Source organism: Olea europaea, chromosome 12 (genome assembly GCF_002742605.1).
Source record: "Olea europaea var. sylvestris chromosome 12, O_europaea_v1, whole genome shotgun sequence".
NCBI classification, from domain to species: Eukaryota; Viridiplantae; Streptophyta; class Magnoliopsida; order Lamiales; family Oleaceae; genus Olea; species Olea europaea.
Genome location: NC_036248.1, coordinates 20,547,959 through 20,566,532, shown reverse-complemented (window position 1 = coordinate 20,566,532; position 18,574 = coordinate 20,547,959). Strand labels below are relative to the sequence as shown.

Sequence of the window (18,574 nt, the reverse complement as noted above, 5' to 3'; positions counted from 1 at the left end):
GATTTGCTTCTCTAGAACTTGCCTTGATTCTCTTTGAGGCCATATTGATATATGCATGCATGAATATGGTTAAGGCCATCTTTGTTACGTAAGTTAACCACTAAGCTAAGTAGCCTACCCCGTAGTTAATTTTACCCATTGATGAACCCCTTTGAGCCTTATTGCCATACCTTTTGTAAACCCACATTACGAGCCTTAAATCTGGAAAAACAATATTATTTACTCAAGCCGTAAAGCTAGTGGAGTATTGTTCATCATTTTGAAGTGTGGGTGTGTAAAAGAAATAAGTGTGGGGGTGTATGAATCTATGGTAGGATTACGATTGGTGGAATGGAGCATATTATTTAGTTTCAATTCATAAGTTCCATTATTAGTGCAATATTTTGGGTTGGAAAAAAAAGGGATGAAAAAGAAAAAAGAAAAGAAAAGATAGAGGAAATGATTTTCAATGTTCCACAATTAATCTATGTTCATGATTCCTCCTAGTATCACAAGAAAATGATTGGGTTGTGTAAAATAGATGCAAAGAAGTTGTGAGTGGAGAGATTTGATCTTACATGTTTTATATATACATTTAAGCTGAGTTAATTCATCTTTACTCCACTAGTTTCTATGGCTTTTGAGTTACTTACCCAAATATCTCACACCTACACCGTAACCCACGTGACAACCTGTGAAAAACCTTATGATTTGTGTAATGCATGTTATCTAATTGGTGGAGAATGAGAAGATATGCAAGCATATCGTAGATCATGTTCATTGGAATGAACTTGAGCGAAACATTTACCCTTTAAACACATGAGAGTTGAGTGCTTATATCCTCTGAGTGTCAACATGTTTGGTTTACTCTATCTTTTTATGAGAATACTTGCTAATTGATCACAAGTTGTGAAAGATTGTCTGTTCATGATGTATTATGTGTTTTCATGAGTTTAGTTGTTCTATGTTGATGGCATGGCAATCCTAATATTTTGTGAAAGTAAATTTGAATTTTACTTGAGAACGAAAAAAGCTTAGAGTAGGGGAATTTGATAAGACATAAAATGTCAAATTTTACATCCATTAATACTTGCATTTTTGTGATTAATTAACGTCTAAATGTAATCAGTGCCCTTATATTTTGGTTCGGGTTGTAAATGGATGGAAAATATAGAGTTTGGAAGAAAATAGCAAAAAAGGATCAAAATGGAAGAAAATGAAAGCTCGGTGACCAAGTTGAAAATAATCCATACATGAAATGAGTGATGAAATGAAGATTCAAGAGTGTTGGAGGTCAATCAGATGAAGAAAGAAGTCAAAGAGGTTGAAATTAATGCAAATTAATGGATTTAGAAGAAACAAAAATGGTGCTAAAAAGAAATTAATCCAAAGTTTGAGGACTAAAATGCAACGTGCTAATAGTTGATTCGAACCAAATATTGATGCTTGGAGAAGGTGTGAATTCAACTAGATGGAATTGAAAGCTAAGGGAATAAGAAAACATCCAAAAAGAGTTAAAATGAATGAAGATTGAAATTGAGGGATTAAAGTGCAACAATTGGAATTATTTTATACTGTGTGCACGTGCTTAAAGTAGAGAGTGGGGGACCTCATTATTGCATACCGAGAGCAAAACAACAAAGTGGCGTGCGCGCAATGAAATATATGGCGCGCAAACACGGGCCAAAATTTCTGTGACGGACTAGTTTCCTTATTCTGATGAAATTCTACATGGAAACAATATTTTTAACATCATATATATACCTAAAAATGCTAGAACAAAGAGAACCTCTTTTTTTGACCTAAAAATCTTATATTCTACGTATTTTTGAAGGCGAAGAACGGACACCATAGACTTTTCTCTCTTTTTGCTTTATGATTATTAATGTATTACTAAACTCCATCTCTTGGTCGAAGGATATTGAAGCCTAGGAAAGATTCAAACTGTGAGATCTAAATAAATTTCATTGCTTTCATTCATATCTTACGTATTGAATATTCTTCTATGTATGATTTCATGGTTGTTATATTTGAATTCTAAGAGGCCTATTAGATATTCATGCATCACAATCTATTGCTTGTTTAAAGAACAAATAAGTAATTGTTTGATATCTTTGACATTATGAAGCAACTAGAGTTTGATTAATCGCTGCTTTAGAGATTATTAAATTCTGGGGAGGATATTTGACTAGATTAAACATGACCGCTTGTGATTGTGCTGTTTAGTTTCATCGATTTCTCTAGTTTTCCATGCTATTATTAAATTAAAATTTAAGTGCTTTTCTTAGGTTATTTGATAATAAGGATTGATTGGATCGCTTGTTTTCCGGTTAATTACAATTAAGGAGAAATAGGAAAAATAAATTTCAGCGATGAATACAAAAATATGAATTGATAATCATTCATATCTCCATGATCAGTTTGAAATTCCTACAGTGGATATGGACTTAAACCAAGGTTCGTGCTATTGATTTAATCTAATTTATTAAATTGCATTGCTTCTAGTTAGAATTGATTTCATCACAAACAAAACTCCCCGTTATTGTTAACATTGCATAGAATTAGATTAATCACTTTTCGTGAGAACGAATCTTACTTCTACTACTACATATATTTTTTGAAAGTGTATATTTTATTATTTTAGGGTGCCTGTGACAACAGGTCAATACAAATTCCTAGCAAGGCAATGCTCTTAGTAGTTTTATGCATGTCTTCCATCAGCATAGAGTCTATAATACATCATTAACAGTGATCTTGAACTCTAGTGCTTAATAAAGTCTAATGACTTTATTGATTATTGGCCTATAGTTTGAGGACTTAAGTGGAGAGTTATTTTTAATGTTAGATGAAATCATGCGTAAAATATATGTAAATATGTCAATTGATCTTCATTAAATATGATTAATTGACCACGTGCATTATTTATACACATTTCAAGTAAATATAATTGAATTTACCATGTAAAATAAAAGTAACTGATTTGACCACATACATTATTTACACCAAGTTTTATACCAATTCAATTGATTTGACTACATCCCTAAATGTATTGATTTCACAAATTTCATGACAATACATCATTTATTCATTGACCATATCTAATATCTACTCAGTTCATTTCACTTTTCTACACATGGTACAAAAATTTACACTATAAATGGGAGACAAATCTAATGCTAAACTAGCCCTCACCAACTATTTATACACTCAACTTCTTCTCAACTCTATCTCTTTGTCTCTCCACCTTTACTCTTTCTCTTATACTTTTTATATTGAATATAGTTCTATACTTACACAATCATACGTGAATACTCAACCCCACACGTGGCTTAAGGATCTCTCTCTCCAACAATCACCCCCTCCATAATTTTGAATTGTCCAATGAAAGATAAATTGTGTTTTATGTCTATGGTAGCTAATATTTATGCATGTAATATTTCTATGGGTATGTTTAATGTTTCGGTTCACATTACGTATGCTCTATTTAGAATGGACTAAAGTTTAGTAGCACCACGCACGAGAATTTAGCACCAAATAAGTTTGGTCTAATTTTCGTGTCTTTATGCAAGTTATAAATTTTTTGTAGAAATGTATATAGGAATTTATTATCCACACACACTTATTGAAAATTATTCTCATCTCTTTATGTTTCTACATTTAGATAAATGACGATTCGAGGCAGTCGGTATGGAGATGGCTTATGGTGGCAAAAGTTTAAATAATTAAATTATTGTGTAGTCAAATTATTTTTATTTTATTTGATTTTAAATATTTTAAGATATTTATCACTTCAAGTTAATTTATTAAACCCATTACATTGTTTGAATTTTGATAAGTTTTTTTTAATAATTTATATAATTGTGTTGAATACTCATTAAATTAGTTTTATTTTATGATTTAGTAGCACTCGGATCATTAAGAGTTTGGGTTGTCACAGCTCTAGCTTGAGTGGATCTTTGGCTTATTGTATTTTCCAGCATTACATCGGGATGATTATTTGCTCTCATTATTAAAGCATGATGCTTATCCCTCCTTGAACTTGTTTCATGCATCTTCTGATGGACGCTTCTTGGGGGCATGTTGTGGATATATGTGATGCTTAATGTGCTCTCCTTTTATCAATAATTATGCACATAATAAAATTATGAAAGTGAACAAAAAACACAAAAATGCTGAAGGACTTGTTAACTATGTAAATGTATGCCTTACCTTGGTTGTTCATTAGTGAAATGAACAACATTGTTGACCAAATAATCATTCTATTCGAGTCTTTGTTGCTTTCTTCATTTATACATAGAAATACATAGTAATAAAGAAACTAAAGTTTGTTTTAGTTTATTAAGCCCCCGTTTGATTCTTTTCTTTGGCCACAAAAATGAAAAATATGATCGTTATCCATCATATCAAGCCACCATATATGAATTTTTATCTCTTGTGTGGGTCCCTTAACAACTATATTTTTCATTCTTATAGTTACACAAATGGGTACCAAACGGGGCACAAATATGTTTTTTTTTTTTTTTAGTTTCTGTGGGCAAGCCATATCATACTAATGGTTGTGTAAAAAGAACATATAGTAGTCACAAATGATATATAAATTTATTTTGGTCTTTAAAAGGTCCTTCAATTTTAAATCTTATGCTTTCTTTATTTTCACTTAGGGTCTGTTTTATTGTAAGAATGGAATTTGAGTGAAAAGAAAACAAATTTTGGGGAATTAAATTGCTTAAAACTTATTTTATTGGGAATTATCAATTAAATATATTTAACTAGTATAATTTTCCACCTGAAAATGCTGAAATTTTTATCTTTTGGTTTTTTTTTTTTTTTTTTTGACATTGTTTTTCATGAAACTTGTCAATAAAATGAATTGAATTTGTTACAATTGTGGATATAATTTATTCCAATTGCCAAAAAAAAAATTTGGAAAACAAATTTTCACCAAAACCGAAAGAGTTCGTTTTCCACCAAATCAAGGAAGAAGGGGTCACGTGGTGGGGAAAGGAAAATCAATTCCTGGGAAAATTTTTGCAATCAAACAAAGTAAAAGGTGGAAATTGAAAAATTCCATGGAAAATGGCTTGTATCAAAGAGGCCCTTAATGATATATGACTTTCTTTCACGTGATTTTGTTACAACTAAGGAAAAAAGTAAGAAGATGAATGTTATTTATTAGTTATGAAATATTTATTCGAAATTAAAAAAAAATTGTTTTACCTCGAAAATTAAATAATTTTTTAATATATTATGTGAATTAATTTGTTAGAATATATAAAAACTATTCTATGTATCGTACATGCTCATATTTGCATATTACGTGCAAGTCAAGTGTGTTGTATGTGCGAGGTGGGTGTCTCTTCGTTCAAAATTGTAGAATATCGCAGCAAGAAATTTATATGTTTCCTACAAATTTGTTGGAGAAATTTACTTTTCCCACAAAAATGACGTTCTGTAGGGCTGTGGTGTGTTCCAGATTTTTCAATAATGGGAGGACTTGTGCCCACAAAAATTTCCATTTTTTTCCGGACATAAAAATTTGATGGTAAAAATATATCTTTTGCCCAAAAAGAAGTAATTAAAGTGTATGTAGGCTAATAATTAGTAGGAAATTTTTCTTTTTACTATTTGTATTTTTAGTCCCTATAAAATATAATTTGAAGCAAAAAGATAATTAAAAAATGTGTAGAAAATATAATTATTTTTTGCTAACAAAGCCCAAAAATACACAAAATCCACGTCTTTCCTACTCCAAAAATTTTGCCTCCATAAAATTTTGGCCAAAAAAATCTTCCGTCTTTGCCTCTTTATTTAATTGAAGGATAATCTCTATAAAAGTAAAAATGGAACCTTGCTACTTTCTCTAATTGAAGAAGAATCTCGATCATATATGCGATAAAGATGAAACTACCTGCACCTTCTATGATACGAGGAGGCGAGATTTGAAGCAACAATTTTAAATGCTAGTGATTTGTACCGGATACAAACAATTTGGGCATGTAATTTATTGATTTTTGGTTTATATATAATTCATACTTTTGTATTTTTCCTTGGATTGCTTTATGAATATTAATGTCATTAGTAAATTGTTTTTCTTTTGATATCTCTTTTCTTCCATTTGGTAGATACACAAATCACAAGGTATAAAGTTCTTGTTTCTGGTTTGCAGACGTGCATTTAGGTTCTAAATAATTTCATCAATTTGTGTTCTTCGTCAAGCAATCTTCAAGGAATGTCTATCAACGCTATTTACCTTTTGCTTTAAACAGATGAATTTGAAGTCTTGGATGAACGGATTTGATTTCATTTTAGTGTTGGGTTGATTCAATATTGGTTACTAGTTTTCATCTTTCTTGAAATGTGTCATTGTGGAATTATATATCTTGTTTTATCATTAGATTAATTTGATTTTGAAATTTAGGAGACAAATTTAGGAGATTTTGTTTTCACTTACATTTACTGTTATTAGATTATTTATATTCATGCTTATCTAGAATGAAGAACAAAGAATTTTATGATGCATTCATATTTGGTTTAAAAGTGTTACCAAATTTCAGAATTTCTAGAAGTCTTAGTAGAGCAAGAATTTTTAGAAAATATGCATAACTGAGAAAAGTTTACTTATTTGCAAATTATCCACTCACTCAGCTTTAAGATCATATATTTTTTCACCTTTTTCTTTATTAGATAGATATCAGTCGAATTGAGTAGCTTTGGAGCCTATCAAACCACCGAATTGAGCCACACGTCATAGGTTGTATGACATCCTTTATCAGATTATACATTATGTGTTCTTTTGGGATAAATGTAGTTTAAATCAGAAAAGTTTATTATGGACTCATTAGATTGGTATCTTTAGTATATTTGAGGATTGTTGATTGTAAGGCAAGTAAATATTGATTTGCCAGCATTTTATTTGAATAGTTTGTATTTGAAGAATTGGATTACCTTGATTAATATTATAGGTACGGATTTGAGGAAAAATTGATTATTGTTCAGGTGGTTTAGTTCATATTTCAGGGGAAACTTTTCTAACATTTTGTTAAAAATATTTTTCAGTCAAGTAAATCAAAGTTGCCTTGGTGGTGGGTTCGACATTTAGCTGACATCTACCATCGGCGCACGACACGTGTCGAGTCCATTAAAGTGATTTGGGATGGGTCATGTCAATAAGTGTTACCGAGTACAAGATAAATCAGAACTTGAACTAAGTTGATTTGATGGTGGATTATATTGAGTAAACAGATTTGATTTAGTCTTAGCTTCAGGTCGATTCATAATTTAGCCTCATGATTCCATGTTCATTTTACTAAATAGTAGATATACGAACACTCAAGTTTTACATTGATCAAGGTCTCTGTAAATCCACCTTATATCTTGGATATATATTAACATATATGTTTTTGTTTAGATAACTGGAGAATAATATGTAATTCTCATTGAGTTTAAAATGATAATCTATTATTGGCTATATTCTCTTAGCTCCTGTTTGTATATGTGGCTTTTATATATTCCCCTGTACTATATATCACTGCTTTGTGTAATTCAAGAGCACTTTGGAGCGTAATTTAGTCTTGCATTCAATCTCTTAATAACTATCAATGTTCATCATACACTTCAAAACAATTCTCCCCACCACATTATGAAATCTGAAAAACAATCTACAATTTTATATATTGTTTCTAAATCTGCCATGTGAATAGTAAAAACTATTTTTCTTCGTATTTTGAATCATCAATGATGAAAAATTATATCCTCGTGTTTATTTCCAGCCTACTTTTTTATTATATTGTTTCTCAATTGAATAGAAAATTTTGACTATTAGTTAAAATATAATGTAGGGACTGTACAAAGAGTTTTAAATAATAAAGCTCCCTTCAATTCAAATTACAACAAGGTAAGTTTTTAAATAATCTATCTTTAATTTTGTTTTATGTTCACTAGTTTTACTTTTCAAGCATCAGCATACACGAACTTAAGTGCAAAAAATGATATATATGTTTGAATTTTAACTACAAGGATCGATTGCATCTACTGAGCACCTATATAAACAAAGCTTTTACATGTTTTCCTTTAATTTAATCATTGCTTTGGTATAGTCTTATGTTTATAGTCTAATTATTACTTGTTTTTGAGCAGATGAATCTAATTTGTCATAAAAAACATCCTAACAACTCCCATGTACCTCAAGCACCTAAGATCTCGAGTGACGAGCATAGAAATGTCTCCGCTGCTTCAGACTTCACTATCTAATAGCTTGTCCACTAATAGATTTGTACCTCTTCTTTCATTGCAAGCCAATAGGTCAGCACCTCCCTTGTCTCAGACATGTCAATCGCCTAACACTTCTCTACCTCTGGAACGCAAAATTGGGACTCGGTCAACCATCGAAAGTATTCCCACTTGCTCTGCCCCTTTAGTCGAGACTGTTCGTACTCCTACACATCCTGAGATAGGGACAAGGACCCTTCCTAATCCAGGTGAACAACAATATGGTCCCTCCAGTGATAATCTTGATCAGCCACCTTCTCGTCCTATGAGTGCCATTCTTCGTCACCCAAGTTGTAAACAAGGCTCAGGTACTATGCCATTATTTCAGTTTTTTTAATTCTGAATTACAATAAGCATGATAGTTTTCAATTCTAAATTTCTTGTCTGTCTTGCAATTGATATTTTCTTATTTTGTGGTGGATGTTAATTAGAGCTTCCATTGTGAATTTGGGCCAAATGCAGTATTTTCTTATAGAAATTTATCTTTTGGCAAACTGATTGAATGAATCGCAATGCTGTTGGGATTTAGTTGGTTAGAAGTGCCAAGTTGATTTATTGATTTTTGAAAGTGGGGAAATTAATGGGTATGACAAAATTATATTTAAAAAGGTTAAACTGCCTGGATTTTGGAATAATTAATGGAAATATTGCCCCTTGCATGACCTTGATTCTATGTGGTCGAGTCTGTTTGTTTGTTACAGGGACTTTACTATGTTTCACACGGATATCAGAGTATGTATACTGCTTTACCCAATCATTCATACCCAATTCCATCTTGTTACATCGTGCTATATCTGAGTAAACTTCAAGAAGAGGAAAAATCTATACCTGTATTATCGAGTAGCTATGTTTTGAAGATATTACAAAAAAATTTACTCTCAACTCTTTCTGGTGCTATATAACATCATTTTCCTGGATACTATCAGGTAATAGTATAATCCTGCTGATTGAATTGATTTTTCAAAACTGAGATTTATACGAATTTTTATCTTCTACTTTTTGGGACAGGGTACGATGAACACTATTAATTTGGTTGTGCACATAGTGATATTTTCGAAATTTTGGGTTATTCAGGTCATCAGTAATGTATGCTTATTTATGTTTCTCAGTTGGAATATAAAAACAAACTATTATTGAAGAAGTTTCACAAGGAATAGTGATTATGCATGAATGAATGTTAATGAAGCTTGAAAGATAGGTTTACGATGTAGCATACTAGCATTAGGCAGGATGTGTTTTCTTGCCTGAACTCGACCAAAGTAGACAATGTACAAGTGAGTTTAGCTCAAAAACACCATAAGGTATGTTATTTTCCTCTCCCAAAATTTCGTTCCCTTTGGGACCCAGGCTGAGGTATTTCAATTCTACTGCTATAACCCATTCATTCATAGTCAAAGTCAAGAAAATTATTTTGTCAAAGTCCAAAATTCAATTGGTCGAAATCAAAGTCAATTAAGTTTTAAGTTGAATAAATGATTTTTCATGGGGCTTAAATTGTAATTACAAATAGCCGAGGGCTAAAAATGATATAATAAAGGAATCTAGGGATTTAATTACTGTAATTGAAATTTTAAAGATTAAATGTTATGTTATATGAAGATCGATGACTTGACTTGCAATTATTCATAGTTATCCACTAATCAATCCATTATGCTTATCATTTTTGGGGACAAACACAAAAGGCAGGTAGGGAGCAAAACCACAGGAAGTTAAAGGAAGGAGAAAAAGAAAAAAGAAGAAGAAGAAGCAGGTTTTCAAGCTTGGGTTCTCCATTTCTTCAATTTCTCCATTGATTTAAAGTGGTAAGTAAAAGTATGTTGAATTATTTTTTGGGTTTATGGAAAAATTTCTCAAATTTGAGGTTTATCAAAAATTAATGTTTATAGTTTGTGTAGAAGATTAGTGTTGAAAGGAAGGAAGTTTGAAATGGGTTTGTAAATTGGAGCTTCAATCTTTAATTTATTGTGTTTATATAATGTAAAATACTTGATTCATGAGGTATTAGAGTGGTACAAGGATTTTAGGTTTGATTTTGGTATTTCTAACTCATTTTCTTCAATTTTCGTACAAATATCCCTGTTACTACTTTTGAAATTTGGCCCAGAAAGTGACATTTTTGTCAAAAGTTTTGGAGACAGTTTCCATGTACAGAAATTGGTGCCAAAATTCAATACTCTAAAATTTTAGCCCCGTTTTTGTCATACTATTGTTTTTCTCGGAATTTACAAGTTTAAATGAAACTATATGATATATATTGAAGTGTAGGTATTGGATTAAATCATGTATATGGGTTGTATATGTATAAGGTAGTGACTTTAAGAAAATATAGTGATTTAATGGATTTGATCATGCGTGACGATTAGTAAATAAATAATTAAAGAGAGGAAAAATTAGGGAAATAGGAGTGCAAGAATAACTATAGAAGTTGACTAATTACGTGGTGAATATACATTAGTTTAATTGTCAAATTTTAATTTGAGTTATTATACCTTTATTTCAAGTAGTGACGTGAAAGTGTGAAAATGCCCTTCAATTTAATAGATTGCTATACATAAATTTGTGAGTGGAAAAACTTAAATATTTTCACGTCTTGATAAAGTTATTATATTACTACATTATGTACAACTATGTGCAATTAGTTGTTCAATTACATGACTATTATGAAAGTTTCTTCCCCTATGACATATGTGGAATTAAAAAGATTACATATGGATTATTTCTAAATGGGAATGTGAGACGTGGAGTTGAGATCAACCAAAAAACTACTCATGATTATATACTTTTTTAGTTAACTGAAGGGCCTTGGTCATGTTATATACTACACTAAGGGGTCTTGACTGTGGATGAAGATGCCTTGATCATGTACATATAGTTCATAGGATACGTTTTTGGTGGATTTTTTAGTATATTTGATGTGATAAGATTATGGGCCTATTTGGGAGCAATTTTTCCTCTCAAAAAATTGATTTTTTGACCGTTATTTCACTATTCCAATCATCATATTTGACTTCTTCTCTCACAGGTGAACCCCACTTTTCTCCTAATGGTCAAAAAATCAATTCTCAAAATCACTTCCAAACAAGCTCTATAGTATGGTTATTAGCTCAAGTTTATATCATGACTTTGAGATGATATTTTACTCTCTAATAAGAATGTCTCACTTTCTGACTATAATTATATAATGTCATAATGTGAATTATCAAATAACATGAACTTGATTTTCGATAAATAAGTGTAAATAAGAAAGTATAAATATTTTCGAAATTCTCCACCCACTGAGTTGTCAACTCATATATTTTTTCATGATTTTTCTTAAAAGTAATAATTGATTCTTGATAGCTTGAAGAGTCTGATAATTTCATGGTTATAGCCACACCACAAATTGAGTGAAATGAGTTAAATTGATAAAGCACGAAATAATTATTTTGGGCTTATTGTATTATTTTCTCATAAGCATTTAATTTTGGCTCATATTTACTAGTAACTCATAGTCGGCCTTGATGGTGAATCTGACATCTAGTAAGCATCTACCATCAACACACGTCGTGTTTCAATCCCATTAGGATAATTTGGGACGAGTTGTATCATCTGCATATATATACGCCTACACTTGCAAAACATGGGGCTGACCAACTCTATTCAGCAAACACTAGGTTTGAACCAGATTTCTCCTATTGAACAGTGCCTAAAATGAAAAATTACCATAACCTTGCCTCACTCTTACAACTCTAATACCAAATGATTTAATAGTCATGAACGAATTGCTCAAATTGAACAAAGATTGCATAACTGAACTATTCCAAAAGTAGAAAAAAAAAAATCTATCTATTAAATAAGAAAGTTTGATTTTACTCAAAATTATATCATCAAAACTTTTGAACAAACTTTACCATTTAAGAGTCAAAATGCATTTATCAATTTATTTTCAAAAGAATCTATTGAATCCTACAGAAAGAAATTTAAAAATCTTCATGTTGGATTAGTACAAATTACTGTTAAACCATTGTTTCAACATAGTTTAGACATACCTATTCTCTTAACTCTTAGAGATAAGAAACTTCTCAAATTTGAAAATTCATTATCATCTATTCTAGAATCAAATCTGGAAAGTAGTCCCGTTTATTAAAATTGTTATCCAAATTTTTCTATCAATCTCAATGATGGAGCTATTCTTAATACTCTAAATCTTCATATTCAAACAAAAATCTTGATTTTGATGATTGTTCAAATGCTTTTGCTGTAATATATAAAATATATTACAAGTTCATGAATACTCAGCTCAATAATGGCGCTCTATTCTCATCTCCAAAAGTTGAAAGTCTTTTGGTTGAATTTAATCATTTTCATTCAAACGCCGTGATTTCTAAGAGAGTTCCTTGGAATCTTCAACCTAGAGGACTTGAATGGAATTGTGAAAATGTTCAAAATCCTATTCCTGCTGTTGTTCAAACAATTCCAAATCAAATTCTTACTTTACCTGATGGAAATATCACAATGATTTTTAAAGGATCTTCTTCTAGGTTTCAAACATCTTATTCTTCTAGATCTAAAGATAGACCTAGAACTTCTTTTTAATTTGCTAGATTTTCAACATCTTCTCTTGTAGGTGTTGATTTTAATCCCAACAATTCAAAACCTCATTATAAAGATAGAGAAGAAGAGTCAGAACAACCTGATTCTTCAACTTTATCTGATATGGTTTCCCCTTTTCAAAACGAGAGACTGATTCTCAAAATGAGAGAATTGATCATGAATGCAATGTTTTTCTTCTAGAATTAATAGAAGAAATGAATTTAAAATTGATCAATCTACTGATGTCAAAATTTTTAGAACATTTTTTCGAAAAACTTTTTCAAAAAAGAGAATCTTATTGGGAAGAATTTTTGAATTACCTGAAGATTTTAGATTCTTTGAGTGGGCATAATTCAAAGTTTTCAATAAAATATCCACTTTAAAGAAAGAAAAAATTATTCAAAATACAAATACTCCAAAAAAGATTCGGAAAACTTCTTCTGGTGAATCTATTTAATCATCTCATCCTCCTTTGCAAGAGATAGTAATTCCATATAGAAATACTAAAGTTCTTGCTTCTCCTCTTAAAATGATATCTAAAGAACAACTTGATTAATCTCAAGTTGTAGTTAAAGATATCAAAAATATTCAATTTCAAAATAATTATATTAATGTAGTTCTTCAATCTATGTGTTCTCAACTCAAAGAATTGAATTAAATTTTAAAACTGAGACACCATCTATTTCAAAAACTATTAAGCCAATAGAGCCAGTTTTAATAAACAAGCACGATGCTACTCCAAAAAATCCTCTTGAAACTGAGGTCAATGTTCTAAAAGAACTAGCAACTTAGTTATTAAAACTATCATCATCTTCCGCTTCAAATGACATCAACACTATTGATGATCTTGAATATCAATTTATTGATGATAAAATTCCTTATATTTTTAAACTTCAAAACACAAAAGTTCAATTTTCAAAAGTTCCTCTTTAAATTCCATAAATACTCCTCTATTTACTTTTTCCAGAAAAGTGGTATAACCATCTGGATTATTGATGGTTTAACCGAATATCAAAAATTTTCAAACTCTTGAAAGAATGGGTGCTTACTTTAATGCCTATATTCAAGGAGGTCATTTTGCTATTGAAGCAACAAATAATATTATTCAAGGTTTTGCTAGACAAATTAATAATTGGTGGATCAATTATATTACTGAACAAGAAAAAATTCAAATTGGTCAAGCTATAAGACGCTATAAGACCTGATGGTTCCAATGATAGTTTTAATACTTTAATTTTTAGTATTATTAAACATTATGTTGGTTCTCGAACAGATGTTTCAGAAAAGATTTTAAATATTTTAATGACTTTAAATTGTTCAAGTTTATAGGATTTTCGCTGGTACAAAGATGTGTTTTTAACATGAGTATTTTTGCAAAAAGATTGTAATCAAGCTTATTAGAACGAAAGGTTTTTATCCGAACTTCCAAAATCATTTTCTGAAAGAGTTAAAAAGTCAATAAAAAGGGAATATGAGAATAATATTCCATATGATATTCTTACATATGGCGAATTAATCAGTTTGCTTAACAGAGAAGGATTAGCTCTTTGTAATGAAATTAAACTCAAATCTAAATTGTTTCAATTTGCATTCAATTTGAGAGTATCATGGATACTCTTTTGGGATATTTTTTATCCTTCAAGATTCAAGCTCTGACTATTTTACTTAAAAAATTATTCAGAGATTCAAAGTAAAATTGTGGTCAAAATTTAGAGAAACAATTTGTTGTCCAAAAGTAGTTCAATCATGGATTCAAGAAAAAATGAATATTGGTGTTCCAAAAATTTCAAAGAAAAGTCTAGCGAAAAATGTAGATTTTCTTACAGAAAAATCAAGACTTGTGGCCATGTTCAATCAATGCAAAGTGCTAGAGGAATCAGCAATAATTTCAGAAAAAAATTGCTTCTTTGGTTGAAACTATCGGGTCCTAAAGTCAAAAGTAATATTATTTAAGATTTGTGTACCACCAAACAAATCATTTTTACCATCTTTACCACTTTCAAGAAGATATAACTTTATTAAAAGCACTTTAATAAAGTTTTCTTCAAAGTTGGTGAAATTGTCAAAAGAAGACTCAATTATGAGAGACAAAGACAATAGTTGATGGAAACTTTTCAAAAAGACATTGCAAAATTTAAAGGTGCAATAATTCAAGATTCTTTTTCAAATTGACAAAGCTCAAGAATTCAAGTATTTAAGCAGATCAATATTTCAAGATCTCTTTAGAGTGGATTTAATGGGAGATAAATTAGCCTCAAGATAGTTAGAAAAAATCTTGTATTTTTAAATTTTCTTAATTTTCAATCTTGTAAGTCAAAGTTTTTATTTCAAATTTTTATCTTGTGATATCAATTTTCATACTTCAATATAATTATTTCTTCAATTCAATATTTTTTTATTTTCACTTTAATCCAAACTTGAAGATTTCTTCAATTTGAAAAAGAAACTTGAATTATTGCACCTTTTGAATTTTGCAACATATGTTTGAAAAGTTTCCATCAATTTTTGTCTTTGTCTCCCATAATTGAGTTTTCTTTTGACAATTTCACCAACTTTGTATAAAGCTTTATTAAAGTGGTTTTAATAAAGTTACATCCATTTGAAAGTGGATAAAGCTAGTAAAAATAATTTGTTTGGTAGTAGACAAAATTTAAATAATATCTATTTTGACTTTAGGGTTCCATAATTTTGCATTTCATCTAAATAAATGGGTCATATAGTCATTTTGAATTCTTTTGTGTCTCTTGATTAACTAAGTCATTAATATATGGTCCATCATACATGTTTTCGTTGTCATATGCATGGTTTGATATTGATCCTGATTGAGAAGATTCTTCTTGAACTGACTTTAATTTCTTTGATGCAGTTTTAACCAAAGAAGCAATTTTTTTTTTTTTTTTTGAAATGGCGCTTTGCATTGATTGAACAAGTCCTAATTTTCTGTGAGAAAATCTGCATTTTTTTCCAAACTTTTCCTTAAAATTTTTGGAACACTAATACTCCTTTGTTCTTAAATCCATGATTGAACTGCTTTTGGACAACAATTTGTTTCTCTAAATTTTGACCACCATTTGACTTTGAATCTCCGAATAATTTTTTGAGTAAATTATTCAAAGTTCGAATCTTGAAGGATAAAATTGTCCCAATAGAGTATCCATGATAGTCTCAAATTGACTGCAAATTGAATCAAAAGATTTTCTGGAGGCTTCAAAAAGGATTTTACTTCGTTTTTGAAATGTTTGAATCCTTGAAGAGTGAGACTGGGTAAGATTTTCTCTTCAATTCCAAAACATTCGAACCAATTTTAAAACCATTTTAGAAAATTTTGATTGAAAAGAATAAACCAAGAATGAGTCACTGATCTAAAGTAAAAGACACTATACCTAGCATCCTTTAATCAAAGTAATTGAAATGAGATTCAAATGATTCACCTTTAGAAAGGCGTATTCTTTTCTCATCCCATGGTTGTTGTCCCCAGTTTCCGCATGACAACACCCTTTAAATACTAATTTTTGAAAAATCAAATTTATTTGAGTTTTGTTCATTTGGAGTATGAGAAATTATAGCTAATCCTGTTTTCTTAAGGTTAGCTTCATAATATTCTCTGGAATTTTTGATATTGGTAGACATGAAACAAAATATTTATATATATTTTTTGTAAAAGACTTAAAAGACAATCATCAAGGGATATATATCTATTTAGCTAAGATGTTTTCCATTTCGAAAATGGGTTCACAGGCTGCTTTGAGAAAATATTGAAAAGTTGGAGAGGGTTTATTTGAGTAAGTTTTCCAGAACTTGAACAGGTTTTTTTGTAATTTGAAGGTTTACGTTTTTTCTGGATTGATTTTATTTTGATCTGGTTTTTTGAAAACAAGAGTTGTAAGGTTTGTGTTTTGAGTATTTTGAGAAGAAGAAATAGCTTGTTCTTCAAATTTTGATGATAATCCTTTAAAGAGGCCATCAATTGAAAATAATGGAGGAGAATTTTTCTTTCCACTACTTTTCTTTTGAAAAGGATTTTGAGCTTCAGATGAAGCCATTGAAGATTTTTCTTTTGAATATTTCTCTCTACTTCATCTGTCCAACTCATGAATTTTTTTTGTCAATTTTAAATTCTCACAAATCTCTCTTTTCTGTATGAATTCTCTTGTGGGGAAGTCTGCAAGAACATTTGATTTGCCTTGTATAAAAAGGATTTCAAAATCAAAAGAAGATAAAATAGCTTGCCATCTTGCAAAAATTTGTTTTGAAACAAGATTTTTGACATCTTTTTGTAAAAGATTTTGGATGCTTTAAAATCAGTTTTCAAAATAATTTTTTTATTAATTAGATCATCTTGAAATTTTGAAATACAAAGTACTATTGATAATATTTCTTTTTTGATAGTGGAATAATTCTTTTGAGGGTAGATCCACACTCCACTATGATACCTAACCAATTGTTCTTAACTTGACTTGTTTGGAACCTGTTTGAGTACTCTACCATACCCTATGTCAAATGCATCTATCTCAACAGTAATAGAGGCCAGGTTAAGTATTGAAAGATGGGGAATATTTTTGATTGCTTTTTTCACATTTTGAATTGCAACTTTGTGCTCGTGACTCCATGGGTCAGGGTTTTTTTGTAATCTTTTGAAAAGTGGGGAACAAATTTGGCGTATATTTTTGATAAAATCGGAAACATAATTGATACAGCTTAAAAACCACTGCAAACTTGTTTAATCTAGAAATTTATTGGCGAATTCTAGACTTCTTTGGATTGGAGTAATAGTTCCTAAATGATTTTTATGGCCTAGGAGCCTAATTTTTATTTGACATAAACCAATTTTCTTAGTAGAGATTGCTAAGCCATTTTTCTTGATAACATGAATAAATATATTTAAATGCTTAAAATGATGTTCTATACTTTCAAAAAATACAAGAATATCATCAATGTAAATAATAATAAAATTTGAAAAACGATAAAAAAATATCATTCATAATTTTTTGAAATTTAGAGGGAGCATTTTTAAGATCGAATGGCATAACATTCCATTCGTATTGTCCGAAAGGCACATTGAAACCACTTTTGTATCTATCTTCTTCTTTAATTTGAATTTGTCATAAACCTGACTTCATATTAAATTTTGAGAAGATAACATATTTGAATAACCTATTTAATAGGTCTTTCTTTTAAGGTAGTGGATATCAAATCCATTGAAGAGTTTTATTGAGAGGTTTATAATTGATAACCAAATGAGGAACACTTCGTTTAATTTCAGCTGAATTATTGACATAAAATGCACAATAACTCCAAGGAGATTTGCTTGGACATATAAGATCTTTGTCGAGTAAATGTTTAATTTTATTGATGCAGTGGTCTAAAAGTTCTTTATTCATTTGAATAGGACGAGATTTTGTATAAATATTTGATTTATGAAAATCAGAATTGTAAGGAAATTAAAAAATGTTTTTCTTCCTATCGAAACCGTTGAACAAATTTCTTTCTCAATATGTTCTTGAAAATTTGAAATTTTTCTTTCAATTGAAGGATTTTTTAATTATTTTTTAATTCTTTGAAATTTAATTTCCTCTTTAAGAAATTTAATATGATTCCTTTTAAGATTTATATTATTAATAATTTCTGAAATAGATGCTTCTTTTAAAGAGTTTAGATCTCTATAAAATGGAGGATTAGTCAATTTAAAATAAATTTCTTGACAAAAAATATTTGTAGTTAAGCCTTTTGAATTAGCTTGTAAAAGATGTATTTG

At 29.8% G+C, this 18,574-nt stretch overlaps 1 protein-coding gene across 1 annotated transcript; it reads left to right on the top strand.

Moving 5' to 3' along the window:
• The first annotated feature begins 8,197 nt into the window (after nt 1-8,197).
• On the top strand, nt 8,198-10,277 carry LOC111406747. Its single transcript, XM_023036125.1, has 2 exons — nt 8,198-8,555; nt 9,934-10,277. The coding sequence occupies exons 1-2, from the start codon at nt 8,198-8,200 to the stop codon at nt 10,038-10,040; spliced, it is 465 nt and encodes a 154-aa protein (XP_022891893.1). The 3' UTR covers nt 10,041-10,277.
• Nucleotides 10,278-18,574: the final 8,297 nt, after the last annotated feature.